Here is a 16,495-nt window from a genome sequence, read left to right as displayed (position 1 = left end):
CATTTATAATACAGTTAGGTTCGTCTTTCAGGTTTGTATTCCATTTTGGGTTCCTTCCACGTCTTCTCTGTGGTTTTAATCAATATTTGGTGTTTTAGCATTGTACAGGTGTTCAGAATGTGCCCACACACTGAGCCAAAAGGATGGCTTGTCTGTTGGATTTTGGAGATTTTGTGTAAAATTACTTATTTCAAATAATTATGTTTAGCTCTGTGAGTCAAGTAGTGTTACTCTGAAGGGCCACTGGGACAGTGAAAAGCTCCACTGTAGTGACCAGATGCTTTATGTTAAAAATGCTGTCACCTGGCTAGCTAGATCCAAGTTGATATTCCATTTTCCTAGTTTAATTTTTATCAAAATGGACCAATTTATTGCACATATATTATACCTTACTGGTTGAAAAGCAGTGAATTTCATTGGAAATATTTCAGAACGAGCCCCATGAATTTCGACATAGATAATGAAGGACACGAAAACTCATTCTACTTAATAAAATTAGAAATTAGTTATTTTTACCTTTTAGCATTGTTATGAATGTATTTTTTGAAAATAAGTGAGTTGTTTTAAAGAATACACTCCTAAAATAGATATTTGGAGTTTGTTCACAAATTATTCAACAGTTCAAGGTACCTAGCATTTTCAGTTACTTTCTTGAGCTCTTCAATAAAAATTTTACTACTGATTCTTGTGGGTGGCAAGATGAATAAAAACCAGAGAAAAAAATCAATGAAATCAAAGTCATTTGGAGTTTTACTTTGCATTTTGGATTGAACACCAGAAGAGGAATGAAGCCAGCCCAAATTTCTTTATTTGCATATCTTTATACATTTTTTTTCCTTAGTGTCAAAAAGTAAGTTTAGTACAAAATCCTTATGGAACTGAACCACACATTTCACTCTCAAGTCCTGATATAATTTTGTACCAAGAAGTCTTTTCCTAATCTTGACTTTTTTTAGGGGAAACTTGTCATTGGACACAATATGCTCTTGGATGTCATGCACACAGTTCATCAGTTCTACTGCCCTCTGCCCTCGGTAAGTGACTTGTCAGCCTGTATTAAAAATTCATGAGTCTTTATTACTGAGAAAGTGTTCTCTGCTGGGTGCCATTTCCTTGTCTGCAGCATGCTCCCAGAGGGACAGTCTCCTGCGCTTGGTTGTACATTTTTGAAGAGATGTACCTACAAGCCATTTTAAGGGATCTTTGGTCATCTGCCATTGCCAGAGCACGGTTAAACATTTGTTTCATCGTGGCGCCAGTGGTTTGCTCAGTTAGTGCTAGGTGGGGGTTTCCTGGGCTGCAGGTGTGGTCTTCTAGTTTGATATTGCTAACATGAGACATAGCAGGGCTGTTGAAGGTGGGGTGGTGCTAGAGGTCATCTAGACTGGATCCGGTTGTGCAAAAGTCTTGGTTACCTCTTTTGAGACTGCTTCCCTTAGGTTCTCTGTTGACCTCGGTGTTTTGTTTTTTTGTTTTTTTGTTTTTTACTCTTGGAGCCAAGCCATCTCAGTGCACCGAAGCATGAGCTTTGGGAAAGAGCTTCTCTTCTATCTCCTCCTCTTCTGCTCCTTGACTGCCCGTGGTCTCGTCTCGTTTGCCCCTCGTCACTCTGTCCTCTCCTCTCCTGTATTTTCTCTCCATATTTTCTGTCCTTTAGTCATCTCACCCACTTCTAGGACTTCAGCTGAAGGCACCCACATCTTCTTCTCCAGCTGGGATCTCTCCTCAGATCTAGGTTGTAATTCATGCTGGACCCCACATGTCTCTACCTGGATAGCCTTCAGAATGAGAGGTGTTTAAAATTCACATGTCGCAAACAAGATGTGTAACTTAACGCAACCTTTCTTTCCTTTAGTCTCCAATCCAGTTTTTTCTCCTGATTCCTTTACTATAAATGATGTCCAGTCACCAATACTGTTTTTAACATCGGTTTTGACTCTTCCTCTGTCCCCCAGATTTGGCCAGTTACAAAATCCTGGCAATTTTGTCTCCAGGCTGTCTCTCACATATGGATTATTTTCATTTCAAGTAGCAAGTAGCCTTATTTCTCATCTGGAGTTAGCAAACTCCAGGCAGGATTCTCTGTCTCGCTTTAACCTTCAGCCCATCCTTTAAACCAGAGGTTGGCAAACTTTTTCTATAAAGGGTCAGATAGTAAAATATTTGGGGCTTTCCAGGCTGGACAGTCTTTGTCAGGACTCTCAACAGTGCCACTGTAGCCTGAAAACTGCCATAGAATGCAGTGCGTAAACAAATGGGTGTGGCTTTGTCCCAGTAAAATTTTATTTAAAAAATAGATGATGGGCCAGATTTGGCCTGCAGGCCATGGTTTTCCAACCTCTGCTTTAAACTACCACCAGATTAATCTTTTATGACTTCTGGATTGGATGATACCTACTTTAGAGTTCAGTGCCTTTTATACATCTGCAAAGCCTCAGTTACTTCACATTTCTTACGAGACATCGTTCCATCGGCATCTTGATTACTTTTCTTTGGAAAAGTCCAACACAGCACAGCTCTGAATACAGCGGGTCTGTTGCTTCCCTTGTCCTATTTCTGCAACCTTCAGATTGTCCCTGCTTTTCATAACAACTGTATCGCCCTCTGGGACTCAAAGGCATCATAGTTGTGAGCCTCAAAACAAACATGATGGGTGTGAATTTGCATTGTGTACATCTAAAGAGCTAATGTTAATTGCAGATCATTCACTCCTTATTGGCCGAATAGTAGCAGTCTCTCTCACGACTTTTTGACCTTTAAAGCAGTGAAGGTATCTGTAAGGAAAGAGGAAAGTATTTAATACTGTGTTTATTATACGTGTTTTGAACACCAAACAGAGCTTGGCATGTAAGAGGCATTAAATATTGATTTAACAAATGCGTATCTTCCGACTGTGTCAGTTTTATAATCTCCTGATGTATGGCTCTGTTCACATCACTAACCCTGCTCAAAATTCTGAATTAATCCCACATTCTTTGTTTTTCTACACAGTTGATTCTTTTTAGCCTGGCATATCAAGCTTTCTGTGATCTGGCCCAGCCTTCTTGTGTAATCTAGTCACTCGTTACCATCCTCATTCCCAGCAAGACTGGCTCATTTTTACCCCTGGAAAGTGTCTTTGTATGTCTTTGGTTTGGGTGTATAATTTCCTCCAACTTGAATTTTCTCTAGCTTTTTTCAGTGTTTGCTATATACGGCTTTACCTGTCTTACCAAGGTCCAGCTTACGCCTCTTCCGTGAAGTTTTCCCTGCCTGCTGCCTTGCCCAAGAAGTGATCTTTCCTTTCTCTGAACTCCCACAGAAGTTCAGAGAAACTTCTTTTTGTTTGTGTACCTCTTTTGTTGCATAAATTTTGTCTTTACAACTTATGCCCCTTTTCCTTCTAGGTGATTCGCTCCTTGGACAAGGAATATAACCTTTTTTTTTTTTTTAATTTTATTTTTCTTATTTTTTGGCTGCGTTGGGTCTTTGTTGCTGCGCGTGGGCTTTCTCTAGTTGCGGTGAGCGGGGGCTACTCTTCATTGTGGTGCACGGGATTCTCATTGTGGTGGCTTCTCTTGTTGCACAGCATGGGCTCTAGGCGTGTGGGCTTCAGTCATTGTGGCTCGTGGGCTCTAGAGCCAGGCTCAGTAGTTGTGGCACATGGACTTAGTTGCTCTGTGGCATGTGGGATCTTCCCGGACCAGCGATTGAACCCATGTCCCCTGCATTGGCAGGCGGATTCTTAACCACTGCGCCACCAGGGAAGTCCCGGACAAGGAATATAACTTTTTTATTGTCTGTGTCTAAATGCCTAGCATAGCACTTAGCATGTAAACACTTAATAAATGTTATCTTGAATGTAACTAGTTTTGAATCAAATTCTACTAGAAAGACCATATGATTTGTTGCAAAGTAGGAGGTGGGTTAGGATAAGCAGTTTCATCCCTTGTTTTATTACTCAGGTGACCTGAGTATGTTATTTAACTTCTTTGTGTTCTGTCATTGTTGGAAGGAGGAAATGGTTTTCTTCCATCTACCTTTAGAAGAAGCGATGACAGTAGAGAGCAAGACCTATTTAAAATGGTAGAACTTTTACATATGCTGTTGTCAAGTGTTGCATTTAAAAGTATACTAAAGAATCCATATTTTGGAACAGCCTTTTAGGGGAGAATCTCCTTTTAAAAGTCTTCTTGGTATTTCATTCAGCATGACCTTTTAGAAGGCCCTGGTTTAGAGCTCTGCTATATGCTGGCCCTGGAAGTTGCCATAATTCTAATTTTTTTTTGCTTGTGAGGCTTTATAATGGTATTGAGAGGTTACAGTCTTTATTGCATTTTTGTTTGACTTAGCATTGAAACCACTTATTCGTGTATTGTTCATTAATTTAATGATAGCCATTGAAAAGCTGGTAAATATTTCACGCTAGCTAAATACAGTCTATTTACAGGCTTGAAAAGCTAATGGGAAATGGCAGTTGCCTATGAAGCATGAATAACACTGAAGAGAAGTATAGTTACAAAGGGTCAGGAGTATGACTACGCAGTACAGTGTGGCAATTATGTATGTTAATGAGTTAATTCAAAATGAGAGCAATCTCATTCCAGCTCCAGACTTCCTGAGCAAATAAACTTGGGAAATGAATTGTCTAATTTAGGCACTTGCTATTGGTGCCACTTAAGCAATTTTCTGAGTAGTTAAACAAGAATCATGTGTATTGGAAAGTCTGTGTTTTAGTGGCCATTTTAACCAGTATTTCAATGGTGTTTCCATTAAAAGTGTAACCTAATTTACAATATGTCTATTTCCTGCATGAACCACTTTATTTAAAAAAAATTTTGAAGTATAGTTGATTTACAATGTTGTGTTAATTTCTGCTATACAGCAAAGTGACTTGGTTATACATATGTATATATATTCCTTTTCATATTCTTTTCCATTATGGGTTATCACAGGATATTGTGAACCATTTTATTTAAATAACTCTACTAGTCTCACTATTATGATGAGTTGTGTAATAGAGCTATTACTGACAGTTTTCTACATATAATAGAAACCTTTTTTCCCCTCCTATTTCAGCCATAAAATGTTCATATTTGTCTATTTTGGTTATGCAGAAGTTTAATATCAGGTCATATGATTCCCAATCAGGGAGGAAATTGACAAGATTTTTAGAAAGTAATTATTAACAAGATATGGGCCTGACAGTTTAGCCTAAAGGGCCTGTTTGAGGTATCACGGTTTGAGAAGAGAGCTATGGGACTTTAAATATTTGTGTTTTAAATATTGTGAGTGTATGAGTAAAATCATAACAGGTCATCCTCTTGTTTTTTAGGACTTAAATGAGTTTAAGGAGATGACAACATGTGTCTTCCCCAGGTAAGCTTTCTTTGAGGATTTGTCTTTCATTTATTTTTTTTTATTATTATTATTTTTAAATAAATTTATGTATTTTATTTATTTATTTTTGGCTGTGTTGGGTCTTTGTTGCTGCACGCAGACATTCTCTAGTTGTGGCGAGTGGGGGCTACTCTTCATTGCAGTGCGTGGGCTTCTCATTGCAGTGGCTTCTCTTGTTGTGGAGCATGGGCTCTAGGCACGCGGGCTTCAGTAGTTGTGGCTCGTGGGCTCTAGAGCACAGGCTCAGTAGTTGTGGTGCACAGGCTTAGTTACTCCGCGACATGTGGGATCTTCCCGGACCAGGGCTCGAACTGTGTCCCCTGCGTTGGCAGGCGGATTCTTAACCACTGCACCACCAGGGAAGCCCCTGTCTTTCATTTAAAACAGTCATCAGGGCATCCATAATACAAACAGGTATTCAGTAATTTATTAAAACCATTAGGTCATGATGACAGTCCCATTCACATAAGCTGGGAAATGGCTTAACAGCTCTACCTTTGTGATGGTTTGCTTTTACAATTGATGATTGGTTTTGTTGTTAAAAATTAAAAATCAGAAACGATCTGAGGGTGAAAATGGACAGCAGCTGCTTTTTTCTCATCCCACCTCCCGTTATCTGAGGAACTGGTGAGGTCTTCTTGAGTTGGCTCTTGTCTTTCTTGTATATCGGGTGAACCTTGTCACAGTGAAGTGTCCAGTCGAGGGTATTCAGTTGAATATTGGAGACAGTTGAATATATAGTTGGACAGAGTTGAATATGTCCAGTTGAGAGTATTCTGTAGTCGGTCAAGAACTGTCTGCCTAGAGAGTTTCTTTTTCTCAGCTTTAAGTCAGTGCCTTAACCTGATAATGTCCACGGTTAGTACTGTGTGTTCTGATAGGTCCACGTCAGCCACATGGAGCCCGCAGAGCAAGGGTCTGCGTCTGAGGACCTGTCTGAAGAGGGCTGGTGGACAGTTGCTCTTTCAGCCAGGCTATTTCTGTCCTGTTATCTGCAGTGCTCACATTTATGTGAGAAGAAACAGTTTTCATATTAGTGTCTCTCTCTCTTTTTTTTTTTTTTTTTTTTAGTATTCCAGTGTCTGAAGCAGAATAGTAAGAAATAACAACAATAGTATGAAACTGCCAAATGCAAATCTTGACCCTCCAAGAAATTATATCCTACAAATCTGGGTAGTGGTAGGAGATGGTAACAGCTTGAGAGTGTTAGACCTGCAACAGTATTTGATCCATGTAAAAACATATGAGGATATTTAACTTACCCTTGAGGTCAGTGTAGCCCATGCCCTCTCAGCAAATCTAGAACTTGTGCTCTGGGTGTGGACTTTCCCACAGTCTCTTGATGAAGTCCCTGGATGAGGGGACTGAGTCCTCATCTAAGGTAGCAGAGATGCCAGCACTAGGTTGGAATGGCTGATGTGCTTAATTCCTCTGTCCACTTTTAAGACTTTCATTTGGGTAAAATACATTTTGAACATTGCTATACATTTTGTTTACCTTATTAAAAATTCTTTTGCTTTTAGACTCTTGGATACAAAATTGATGGCCAGCACACAACCTTTTAAGGTATTTTTAAAATCTGAACTATCAAGCTATAGTTTGAAATTTTCTGAATTACTACGAAGAGCTTTGGAATTCTGGTCTATTGAAATGTCATTTTCAAACCCCACCCCTCCCAAAAAAAAAAGAAAAGAAAGAAAGGAACAAAAGAGGAAAAAGGAAATTGGAAAAAGACTAGAAATAAATATATCAAAATGTGAATAGCAGTTAGTTGTCTTTGGGTGGTAGAATTGTGGGGTTTATTTTCTCCTTTATTCTTTCTGAATGTAAATTTTTAATATTATATGATGTATTTTTGAATACGTTACACATGCATACACTCCTTCATTTCTTTTCCTTATTTTACATATTTTGGATATATATTTTAATCAAGAGAATTCAGATAAAAGTATAATCATTTGCTACTTTCTGAAGTGACTTTATATGGCTGAGTGAAATGAATGCCAGAACAGTATAGCCTTCTGGCCAGAGTTCTGTAGATATTTAACACATCTGTAAAAACCTTTCATACGGCTGTACTTTCCATATGGTGGAAATTAAACTTGCTGTTTCTCTTTCACATTGAAAAAAACAACTCCTGTGTTTCTTTAAAGAACACAAGGGGGCAGTACAAGATGTTTTTTGTTGTTGTTGTTGTTTTTCCTGACACTCAGTGAATCTCTTTAATGTATGTTGCGCTGAGATGATGAAGGCTCATCACTCTCTGCTTACTGGTTTGCAGGATATCATTAACAACACATCCCTTGCGGAATTGGAAAAGCGGTTAAAAGAGACACCTTTCAACCCTCCTAAAGTTGGTAAGAATATAAAATGATCCTGAAAAGCCCCAAACTCTTGGTGATAATTATGGATGTCTATCCTAGAAGAAAGGTGGAACTGTTCTAGAAACTACGTACATTGTACATTTGTAGATTTTGGCTAAATTAACTTGCTCATGCCCTGGGTTGAATTACTGTTTTCTGGGTAAAGGTGGTCTTCTAATCCTACATCTATTTTACGTGAGTAGGATTGGGTAGCCTGTTCACTGAGACGTTTAGCAATGGAAGCTTCAGGGCTTTTTATTTCCTAATGCTTGGAATTCTCCCTAATCTCGATGTGTCTTTCTTTTTTATGGTGCTTTGTTTCAGAGGAGACAAACTTGGTGATTAATTGCAAGGGCTAGAGTGAAAATATGCTTTCTGTCTCAGGAAAGCCCAAGAACTGGGTTTACAGATGAGGAAGGAGGGGCCCCAGCCCTTCCTCCTTCAGAGGTGGCTTAGGCACCCAACAGCAGCAGTGAGGAAAACCAAAAAGGGAGGAATGTTTCTTGGGGGCAGAGATGTTTTGCCACGTCTGGCCATGGCCCCTACCCAGGTATTTGGTGAACCTTCCAGGTGTTACTTCCTTGGTTCCTCTTAGCCTAGTTGTGCTGCTTGATACCGTAACTCACATTCCCTTAGCTGCAGCCTGCAAACTTCCCAAGACCTTGATAACAGGACTGATGGTTCAGAAATTGACAATGGAAGGTACTAAAGCAGCCAAGGCTACAGTTATTTGCTTCCCTTTCTGGAATGGTCCAAAAAAGGAATTAAGAAAAGAGTGGGGGGGGTTGGTGGAGGGGAGAAAGCCTAGACCTTTTCTCTAACTATATAATGGAAATAATTGATTTTGGAAATATGTGTTTCAGCTGGTGGCAGGGTAGAGGCTATGACTTAGTTGGCTCTCATGTTAAAAGACTTTTTTTAAGCTTAAAGTCTAATATTTGATACTTACTGAGGTTAAAGAATTCTTGCTTAAAGAGCACTGTATTGACGTAAAAACAATTATAGCCTTTTCATTATTAATTTCCACTCATGCTTTTGATTCTGTTGTAACCTTTTTGATATTCATTTCCAGAATGGTTCTAGGAAATAATTATCTATGAGTTATAGTTTTATCCTATTATTTCCGTATAATATTCTGGTAGAGAGTTTACTCTAAAGCAGCTTTCTCTTCTTAGACCTGATTCTCTCAGCATCTGTGTATATCAGTGTGACCAAAGAGTCATGTTATAAAATGGTCTCTCCTATGAAGTGGCCCCACGTTCCAAGGGCAGCATTACAGCAAGTTCTGATCTATTTTTGGACTTAGAGTTGTGCTTTCATCTTTAGATCTGTAAGCTTGGAGACATAGTAAAGGATAGTATTGAATTGAGCTGCCAATCTTGATTGGAGTCTTTTGCTCTTGAGGAGGGTTACCTGGGGTATTGACAGATAACAATTACAGAGCGTTTACCGTGTACCAAGCACAGTGTAAGAGCTTTACTTATATTAGCTCATTTGATCCTCACAAAAGCCTAATGAGGGAGCTTTGATTATCATCTCCATTCTACCAAAATGGAGGCCCAGAGGGGGAGTGATCTGCCCAAGATCACATAGCAAATAAGTGGTGGAGCAAAGATGCAAACTCAGACAGTGGGACGCCAGAGGCCATGCTGTTAGTCATTACTCTGAAATACCTGTTGCGTCCCAATCAGAAGAGGAATCATTGTCACAGAGCGAGTTATGCGTGATTGTAAATAGCACCCACCTGCGTGCAGTTGCGAGGCCTGTGGCTGAGTCTTTGATAATGTAACCGAGGCATTTCTCTAGTCTAGAGCAAAGCCCTTGTTTTCAGTGACTCTGTTATCTCAAGGTCTTGTGTGGAGAGAATTTAGAAATAGATAGCTTTCTTTCTGCCTATTTAGGATGTTTCTGCAGCACAGACTAATGCCATTTGGATTTGGCAAGGCAGTGCACTTACCGGTCTTCATGATTTGTGATGATCTTGGGAAAACTGTTTTTTTTTTTTTTTTCTTTTTTTCCTCTTTAGAAAGTGCAGAAGGTTTTCCAAGTTATGACACAGCTTCTGAACAGCTCCACGAGGCAGGCTATGATGCTTATATCACAGGACTGTGTTTCATCTCCATGGCAAACTACCTAGGTACTCACTGTACATGTTTCTGTTAGACACACCGTGGTCCAGAGTGGATCTTCCCTGTCTGCCCTTTCCCTGGGATCCACTCACCCAGTGAGAAGTGAGAGGGTTTTGAGGTTGGAGTGGGAGGAGGGGGAGGATGTTAGGGCGGGGGATGGAGAGTACACGGGGAGAACCATCACCACTTACCTGTGGTGTACTTGGCCTGGATAAGTACCTTTTACCCTTGCTGAACCATACCATTGATTTAAAGATATTTTTCAGGCTTTGTCTACTTGACTGTATATAATATTCTGCTTTTTTTCATTAGGTTCTTTTCTTAGTCCTCCAAAGATTCATGTGTCTGCCAGATCAAAGCTCATCGAACCTTTTTATAACAAGTAAGTAATCAGGGTCCCAGTCCCCCAGCATTCTCTCACTGTGGAAGAGCCCAGTATCTGGGATGTCTATTAAGGGTGATTGGGAGGTCTAGGGCATTTTTAGATAAGATATTTTTCATCTCTGGTGACTCAGATGTTTTTTGAAAAATAGAAATTGACCTTTTCAAAAATAATTTATTAAATATATTGGCAAAAAAAAAAGAAAGAAAACATTATCGAAGGTAGCACATCTCTTCCAAGACAAAGAACTGGTGGTTTTGGAATTTAAATGACTCACAAGGGAGACTGTGTGTATGTGTCTGTGTACACAGTCAGACCTAACTTACCGCTAACAAGCTTTCTGTGTGAGATTATTATTTATGCTTGCATTATTATCTGATTAAATAATGTTCTTTCTAAGATGATGTTGGTTACACAGATGGCTTTTAAGATAATCTATGGAGAAGTTTTGATTATCATTGCATCCCGAGCCCTCATCTAAATGGATCCAATGAAGTAAAAGCTTGCTCGGATACCTTCATTGTTGGAGGAAGTCATTGTGATTCGGGGAAACGTCTAAGTTCAGAGCATTTCCAAAGAATCTCAGACAGTTATTTCAAAGTGCGGTTTGTGCTTTCTTGGCACAGTTGAGGCTAAAGTTATGGATGTGATCCTCAAGCCGGCCACAGTTTGGCTCCGTGCCAGAGCCCTAAACCTTCGTCTTTACCCCAGCTCTCTTCATAGGGTTGGTTCTAGGAGATTGAGGGCAAGCCAGACAGAACAGGGCAGCCCACATCGATCACCACCACTGAGAGAAAGAACTGTTTCAGTGTTGGGTTGGTTACATCATTTCCTTACATTATATGCAGCACTTTACATTTCCATCAGTGCTGTACCGAGTAAGAATGCTGTCTCCTTCAGAGTCTGTATAAATACCAGTATCACAGTGCTTGTTTGTAGGTGACATGCTGCAGAGACAGATGTTAATTCCAACCATCTGGATTCCTATAGGCTTGGAATTTGTGTAGTCTGAGTTAGTGAATTTTATCATACTGTGGCTTCTTATTTTTTTAATCTTCGTTTTTCTTTTCTGTGGAAGTTCAGAGGTAAATGTGTTTGACTTTTCAAAACATCTTTCAAAGAGGACTGGGTAACAATGTAGTGTATATTGAAAATTAAGTTGAATTTTTCTGCATGGGAAATTAGTTCTGCTAACAGTTGAGTTCTAGCTGTCTATCCAGCTCAAAATAGGTTTTTCTTAGCTCTTAATTCTAATTTTGGGGGTAGTGTTTATCTTTGTAAATCTTAGGAAAGACAGTTATGTCATTGACTATGGAATCTGCAGGTGACACTAAATATTGTTTGGATCGTGGCCTTTCCTTGCATTTTTATGTTTGTTTTTTTTTTTTTTTCTGTCTCCCTCATGAAGATGTGTACTGTAAGGGCACGGGATTTTGAAAGTTTTTTATGTTATATCCTGTCACTATACAAATGCTGCCAAAATAGAAAGGCACAATATGCATTGTTGAATTAATTAAGAACAAAACAGACAAGTGTCTTGTTAAATATCCAGATGAAACAATGCAGTATGGTAATTCCAGAGAATCATCAATAAACAAAACAAAAATGAACAAACAAAACACCAATAAGTACGGGGGAAACCTGCACAGATGAAGTGGAATAAAGAGTAAAAAAAAAAGATGGTTTAGCCCCACCAACTCTCAATACACACACAAACTTGGGAGCTACTTAAGAAAAAAAGAAAACAAAAAAACCAACCAAATAAACCAACAAAAAGCAGCTATGTGTTAGAAGACATGGTAGGCTATGTTCCTTAAAGATTAAATACTCATCTAGGATATAAAATACAGAAATTCTGTGACAATAGTTCAACTCAATGTGCCATAGCTTTTCAGTTAATTGCAATTAACATCTATAAGATTCCAAGATGGGCCTGGTAGATTTCTTCTGATGTATCTTTAGAAGACAAAAATAAAACTTACAATGGGAAAGTATCAAGAAGCTTTTCACAATGTGGTAGCCAATTATGCTGCTGTTAAGTACTTCCAGTTGTAATCCATTTCGGGTTTATGGTAAGACTGTAAATCCTGTCCACCTTTTGGTTGAATGCAGTTACTACTGCTGCTTCTGACCAGTGAGTTGTTATCAGATACATGACACTTCTGGGCCAAAATATTTAATTCCTAGTAAAAGACCCTCCTGAGATGTGTTTTCTTTCTGGCATGCCAGTCAGCAACATTTGAGACTGGTGGGTGCTTCATTAATAACCTTGGTTTCTTACTAACTATGATGAAAAGATATCCAATCCCCAATCTGCACTAACCTGCAGTGCAAGTAGCATGACAGAGTGAAAAAAATACATGTCTATACCTATGTCTCTTTATTTCTATATCTCTGCCTCTATCTCTACCTTTATCTCGACCTCTATACCTAGCCTATTCTCTGTTTTTTTTTTTAATGTTTATTTTATTTTTGGCTGCGTCGGGTCTTCACTGTGGCATGCCGGATCTTTCGTTGTGGCGCGTGGGCTCTTCGTTGTGGTGCAGGGGCTCCTATCTAGTTGTGGCATGGGCTCCAGAGCACGTGGGCTCTGTAGCTGTGGCACGCGGGCTCTGTAGTTGTGGCTCACATGCTCAGTAGTTGCAGCACGCGGGCTTAGTTGCCCCGTGGCATGTGGGATCTTAGTTCCCTGACCAGGGATCGAACCCGCGTCCCCTGCATTGGAAGGCGGATTCTTAACCACTGGACCAACCAGGGAAGTCCTGCATTTTTGTGTTTTTGATGTTAAGTTCGTTGTTTAACAATATTTTCCAACTGGGAGATGTTTACTCATGTTTAAATATTTAAAACAACAATCCTGCTTCTCCATTAAAACCAGCTTCTAATAAAATCAAGTGATGGATACAAACTGGGTTAGATAGGGGCTGTCTCTAGTTTTATCAGTCATCTGTGTGACCAAAATGAAGAGCAGTCAAAATAGGCTTTGATTTAAAAGTTTAAATAAGACTTTATATATTTCTAGATCAATTTGTTATTGCTAATTATGTGCAAGGATATTACTCAGAAGAACTGGGCAGTAAACACATAACTTCACTTTAAATTGGGACTTGTGTCTATTCAGATTATTTTTTGCTGAAACCTAGATGCATATCAAAAATAGTTGAGGATTGAGGAATCCTCCTGTGATATTGCCCTGAAAATTCTTGGCCACTTTGATTTTTTTGCTCTATTTTTCCCCATCTGTAAAGGAAGAATCTTCATCTTCGAAGGGAAAAAAAATTCCAGCAGGATTTGAAGTGCAAAATAAGGACTGTTTTTATTCTATGTTGGAATAGCTTGGTCAAGTACAGCTATCCATTCTTTTTTTTTTATTTAACATCTTTATTGGAGTATAATTGCTTTACAGTGTTGTGTTAGTTTCTGCTGTATAACAAAGTGAATCAGCTATACGCATACATATATCCCTATATCCCCTCCCTCTTGCATCTCCCTCCCATCCTCCCTATCCCACCCTTCTAGGTGGTCACAAAGCACCGAGCTGAACTCCCTGTGCTATGCAGCTGCTTCCCACTAGCTATCTGTTTTACATTTGGTAGTGTGTCTATGTCAGTGCTACTCTCTCACTTCGTCCCATCTTACCCTTCCCCCTCTCCGTGTCCTCAAGTCCATTCTCTACGTCTGCGTCTTTATTCCTGTCCTGCCCCTAGGTTCTTCAGAACCGGTTTTTTAGATTCCATATATATGTGTTAGCATATGGTATTTGTTTTTCTCTTTCTGACTTACTTCACTCTGTATGACAGACTCTAGGTCCATCCACCTCACTACAAATGACTCAGTTTCATTTCTTTTTATGGCTGAGTAATATTCCATTGTATATATGTGCCACATCTTCTTTATCCATTCATCTGTCGATGGACATTTAGGTTGCTTCCATGTCCTGGCTATTGTAAATAATGCTGCAATGAACATTGTGGTACATGACTCTTTTTGAATTATGGTTTTCTCAGGGTATATGCCCATTAGTGGGATTGCTGGGTCATATGGTAGTTCTATTTTTAGTTTTTTAAGGAACCTCCATACTGTTCTCCATAGTCAGCCATCCATTCTTAACCCATTTAGAAAGTGGGAAAAGCAGTTGCTTCTTTTGACATCTCTTTTTATGTTAATATTGACCTCATTCTTACTTAAATGCAGGTTTCATTTATGACATTAAACCTTGATTTTATTACTTTTCTTCAAGATTGCCCTTGTAGAAAAACATCCAGCAATTGCCATCAATGTTATCTCAAGTGGTTGGTTTTAGAAAAATCTGTAAATTTTTCTGAGGGTTTATTTGTTTTGGCACCAGCCTTTCCTCAATGTCAGCTTAACCAAACATGCATAGCCCTAATATAAATTTGGATGGACATGAGACAGTTACACATGCAAATAATATTTTGTTCTGCTCTCACCAGATTTATGTTTAAAAAGTAGACCTTGAGGGGAGATAAACTCCACCTATTTCTTCATTATTCTAAATTAGCATCTGACTGTGTTAGGTGTGCTTTTTGGGGAAGCTTTACTGAGTCAACTATTGAGAAGATCCCGAGACAGTTGGTGCTTGAGCAGAATGCAGACTGAGTGCAGTACAGGGTGCTTTCTGAGCCCTGTTTGTCCAGGAGAATCTCCCAGCAGGACTTCACATGGTACCATTTGTCTCTTTCACGGCCTTGGCACCTCCCATATTTCTCCCTTCCTTTTTGGACTCAGAATGAAAGTCCTAAGATTGCTGAGCGACGGAAATCAGGGTGAGACCACTGCTGATGATGGGCTGTGTGCACTTTGCTCTTCCTTTATGTCATGGGCTCTCTGCTCAGGAAGTGGTTTACCTTCTTTTATGACCTTGGTCAGTTTTCATCAATGCATGGAAAACCAGACTTAGAGAAGAGCCTTTGGTGAAATCTTTTTAGTCCAGAAGGAGCTAAAAATACTCTCTGCTTTTACTTTTTATTGCACCACAGAAAGCACAAAATCAGGCTTTTGCCTTAACGTTTTATTAACAGCCATCTGTTTCTGCAAGACACCTTGAACTCTTTTGTAGATAACCTTTTCTGAAGGGTTTTGGGGGAAGGTTATTTTCTATTTACCTCAGTTCTTAGAAGGAGGAAGGAAATGAGCACATATCTTATTTTGGCTAATTTCTAGTAGTGGAGTTAAAAAGGAAGAACTGCCTGCACTTTACTGTACAGGATGGCTGCCTGGTGCTTGACACAAGTGTTTTGAATTTGAACAGGAGTCCTGAAGAAATCTGGGTCTTCCTGGGATGACATGCTATATGTTCTATCTAAGCTGTAGGTGAGGAAACAAGCCGTAAGACAATTTGTTTCTTCCTCTGTAAAAACAGGGGTGGAACTATTCCCTTCCCATGGAAATTATAAAGGTCGCATGAGATGCAAAAGGATTTTTGATAGTTCCTAGAACTTAGTAGGTGGCTAGCATATATTATTTTCCTTTCTTGAAATACAAGAGAATTTAACACACTGGGAGATTCAAAACAATAGATGTGGTAGCAGAATGTATTTTATGTTTTTAGTTTCATGATAGAGAAGAAAATTTGTTACCATGCAGATATAAAACTGGAGCAAATGTGAAGTGTCCACTTTTCCTGTACTCACCTTTTAGTGTTTGCTTATGAAAAATCAGATGATGATGAAGTATGTCAGATTGGTACATAATGGGAGCAAGATTGCTTTGATATGGAGCATTTTAAAGAGTTTTGTTATTCAAATGAAGACAGCAATTTATGGAAGGTTGTATAGGTATATAAAACAGTGATAAGTGTAGAGTCGGAGGAATCATTGCGGCACCTGAAATAAAGCACACCGATACTTTCTCCCTTTTCCTCTGTGGAAAACAATCATGTTCCAGCAGCAGGTTTTTTTCTTACAATCCGCATGTGCTTTGTATTTAACATCAGAGAGATTTTAAACTGAAGGATTGTAGGAAAACAGAATACTTAAGATCTGCGCTGAACCTCCTTTCTTTCACTGGTACTGGACAGACCCATGCTTATTTGCCTCATTTACCAGCAGCTGCCCTTCGCCAGGCGACCCACGTGTCCGGAAGTGTAGACCCTGCTTGTCTCCCACGAGAGTGGTGCCCGACCCCCTGCAGGGAGGCCCTCACCTCACCTTCTCGTGTCCTGCCTGCCCCTCCTCATACAGAGGAGCAGAAGGTACTGGAGCCACAAGAGGGCAAAAGGC

General features: G+C 39.5%; 1 protein-coding gene across 2 annotated transcripts in view; it reads left to right on the top strand.

The window, feature by feature from the left end:
• Positions 1 to 16,495, top strand: part of PARN (poly(A)-specific ribonuclease) — a 161,590-nt gene that overhangs the window by 26,757 nt on the left and 118,338 nt on the right. Inside the window, exons 13-18 of one of the 2 annotated variants that reach the window (XM_036827224.1) lie at positions 957 to 1,034; positions 5,315 to 5,358; positions 6,903 to 6,945; positions 7,661 to 7,736; positions 9,769 to 9,879; positions 10,184 to 10,253. In XM_036827224.1, the coding sequence (XP_036683119.1) occupies positions 957 to 1,034; positions 5,315 to 5,358; positions 6,903 to 6,945; positions 7,661 to 7,736; positions 9,769 to 9,879; positions 10,184 to 10,253 (422 nt within the window). The remainder of the gene's footprint in view (positions 1 to 956; positions 1,035 to 5,314; positions 5,359 to 6,902; positions 6,946 to 7,660; positions 7,737 to 9,768; positions 9,880 to 10,183; positions 10,254 to 16,495) is intronic. The other variant, XM_036827225.1, reaches the window with a different exon arrangement.

The sequence above is a fragment of the Balaenoptera musculus genome, chromosome 15, assembly GCF_009873245.2.
Source record: "Balaenoptera musculus isolate JJ_BM4_2016_0621 chromosome 15, mBalMus1.pri.v3, whole genome shotgun sequence".
In the NCBI taxonomy this organism is placed as follows: domain Eukaryota; kingdom Metazoa; phylum Chordata; class Mammalia; order Artiodactyla; family Balaenopteridae; genus Balaenoptera; species Balaenoptera musculus.
Note: the sequence above shows the minus strand (reverse complement) of the source record. Positions and strands in the feature narration are given on the sequence as shown.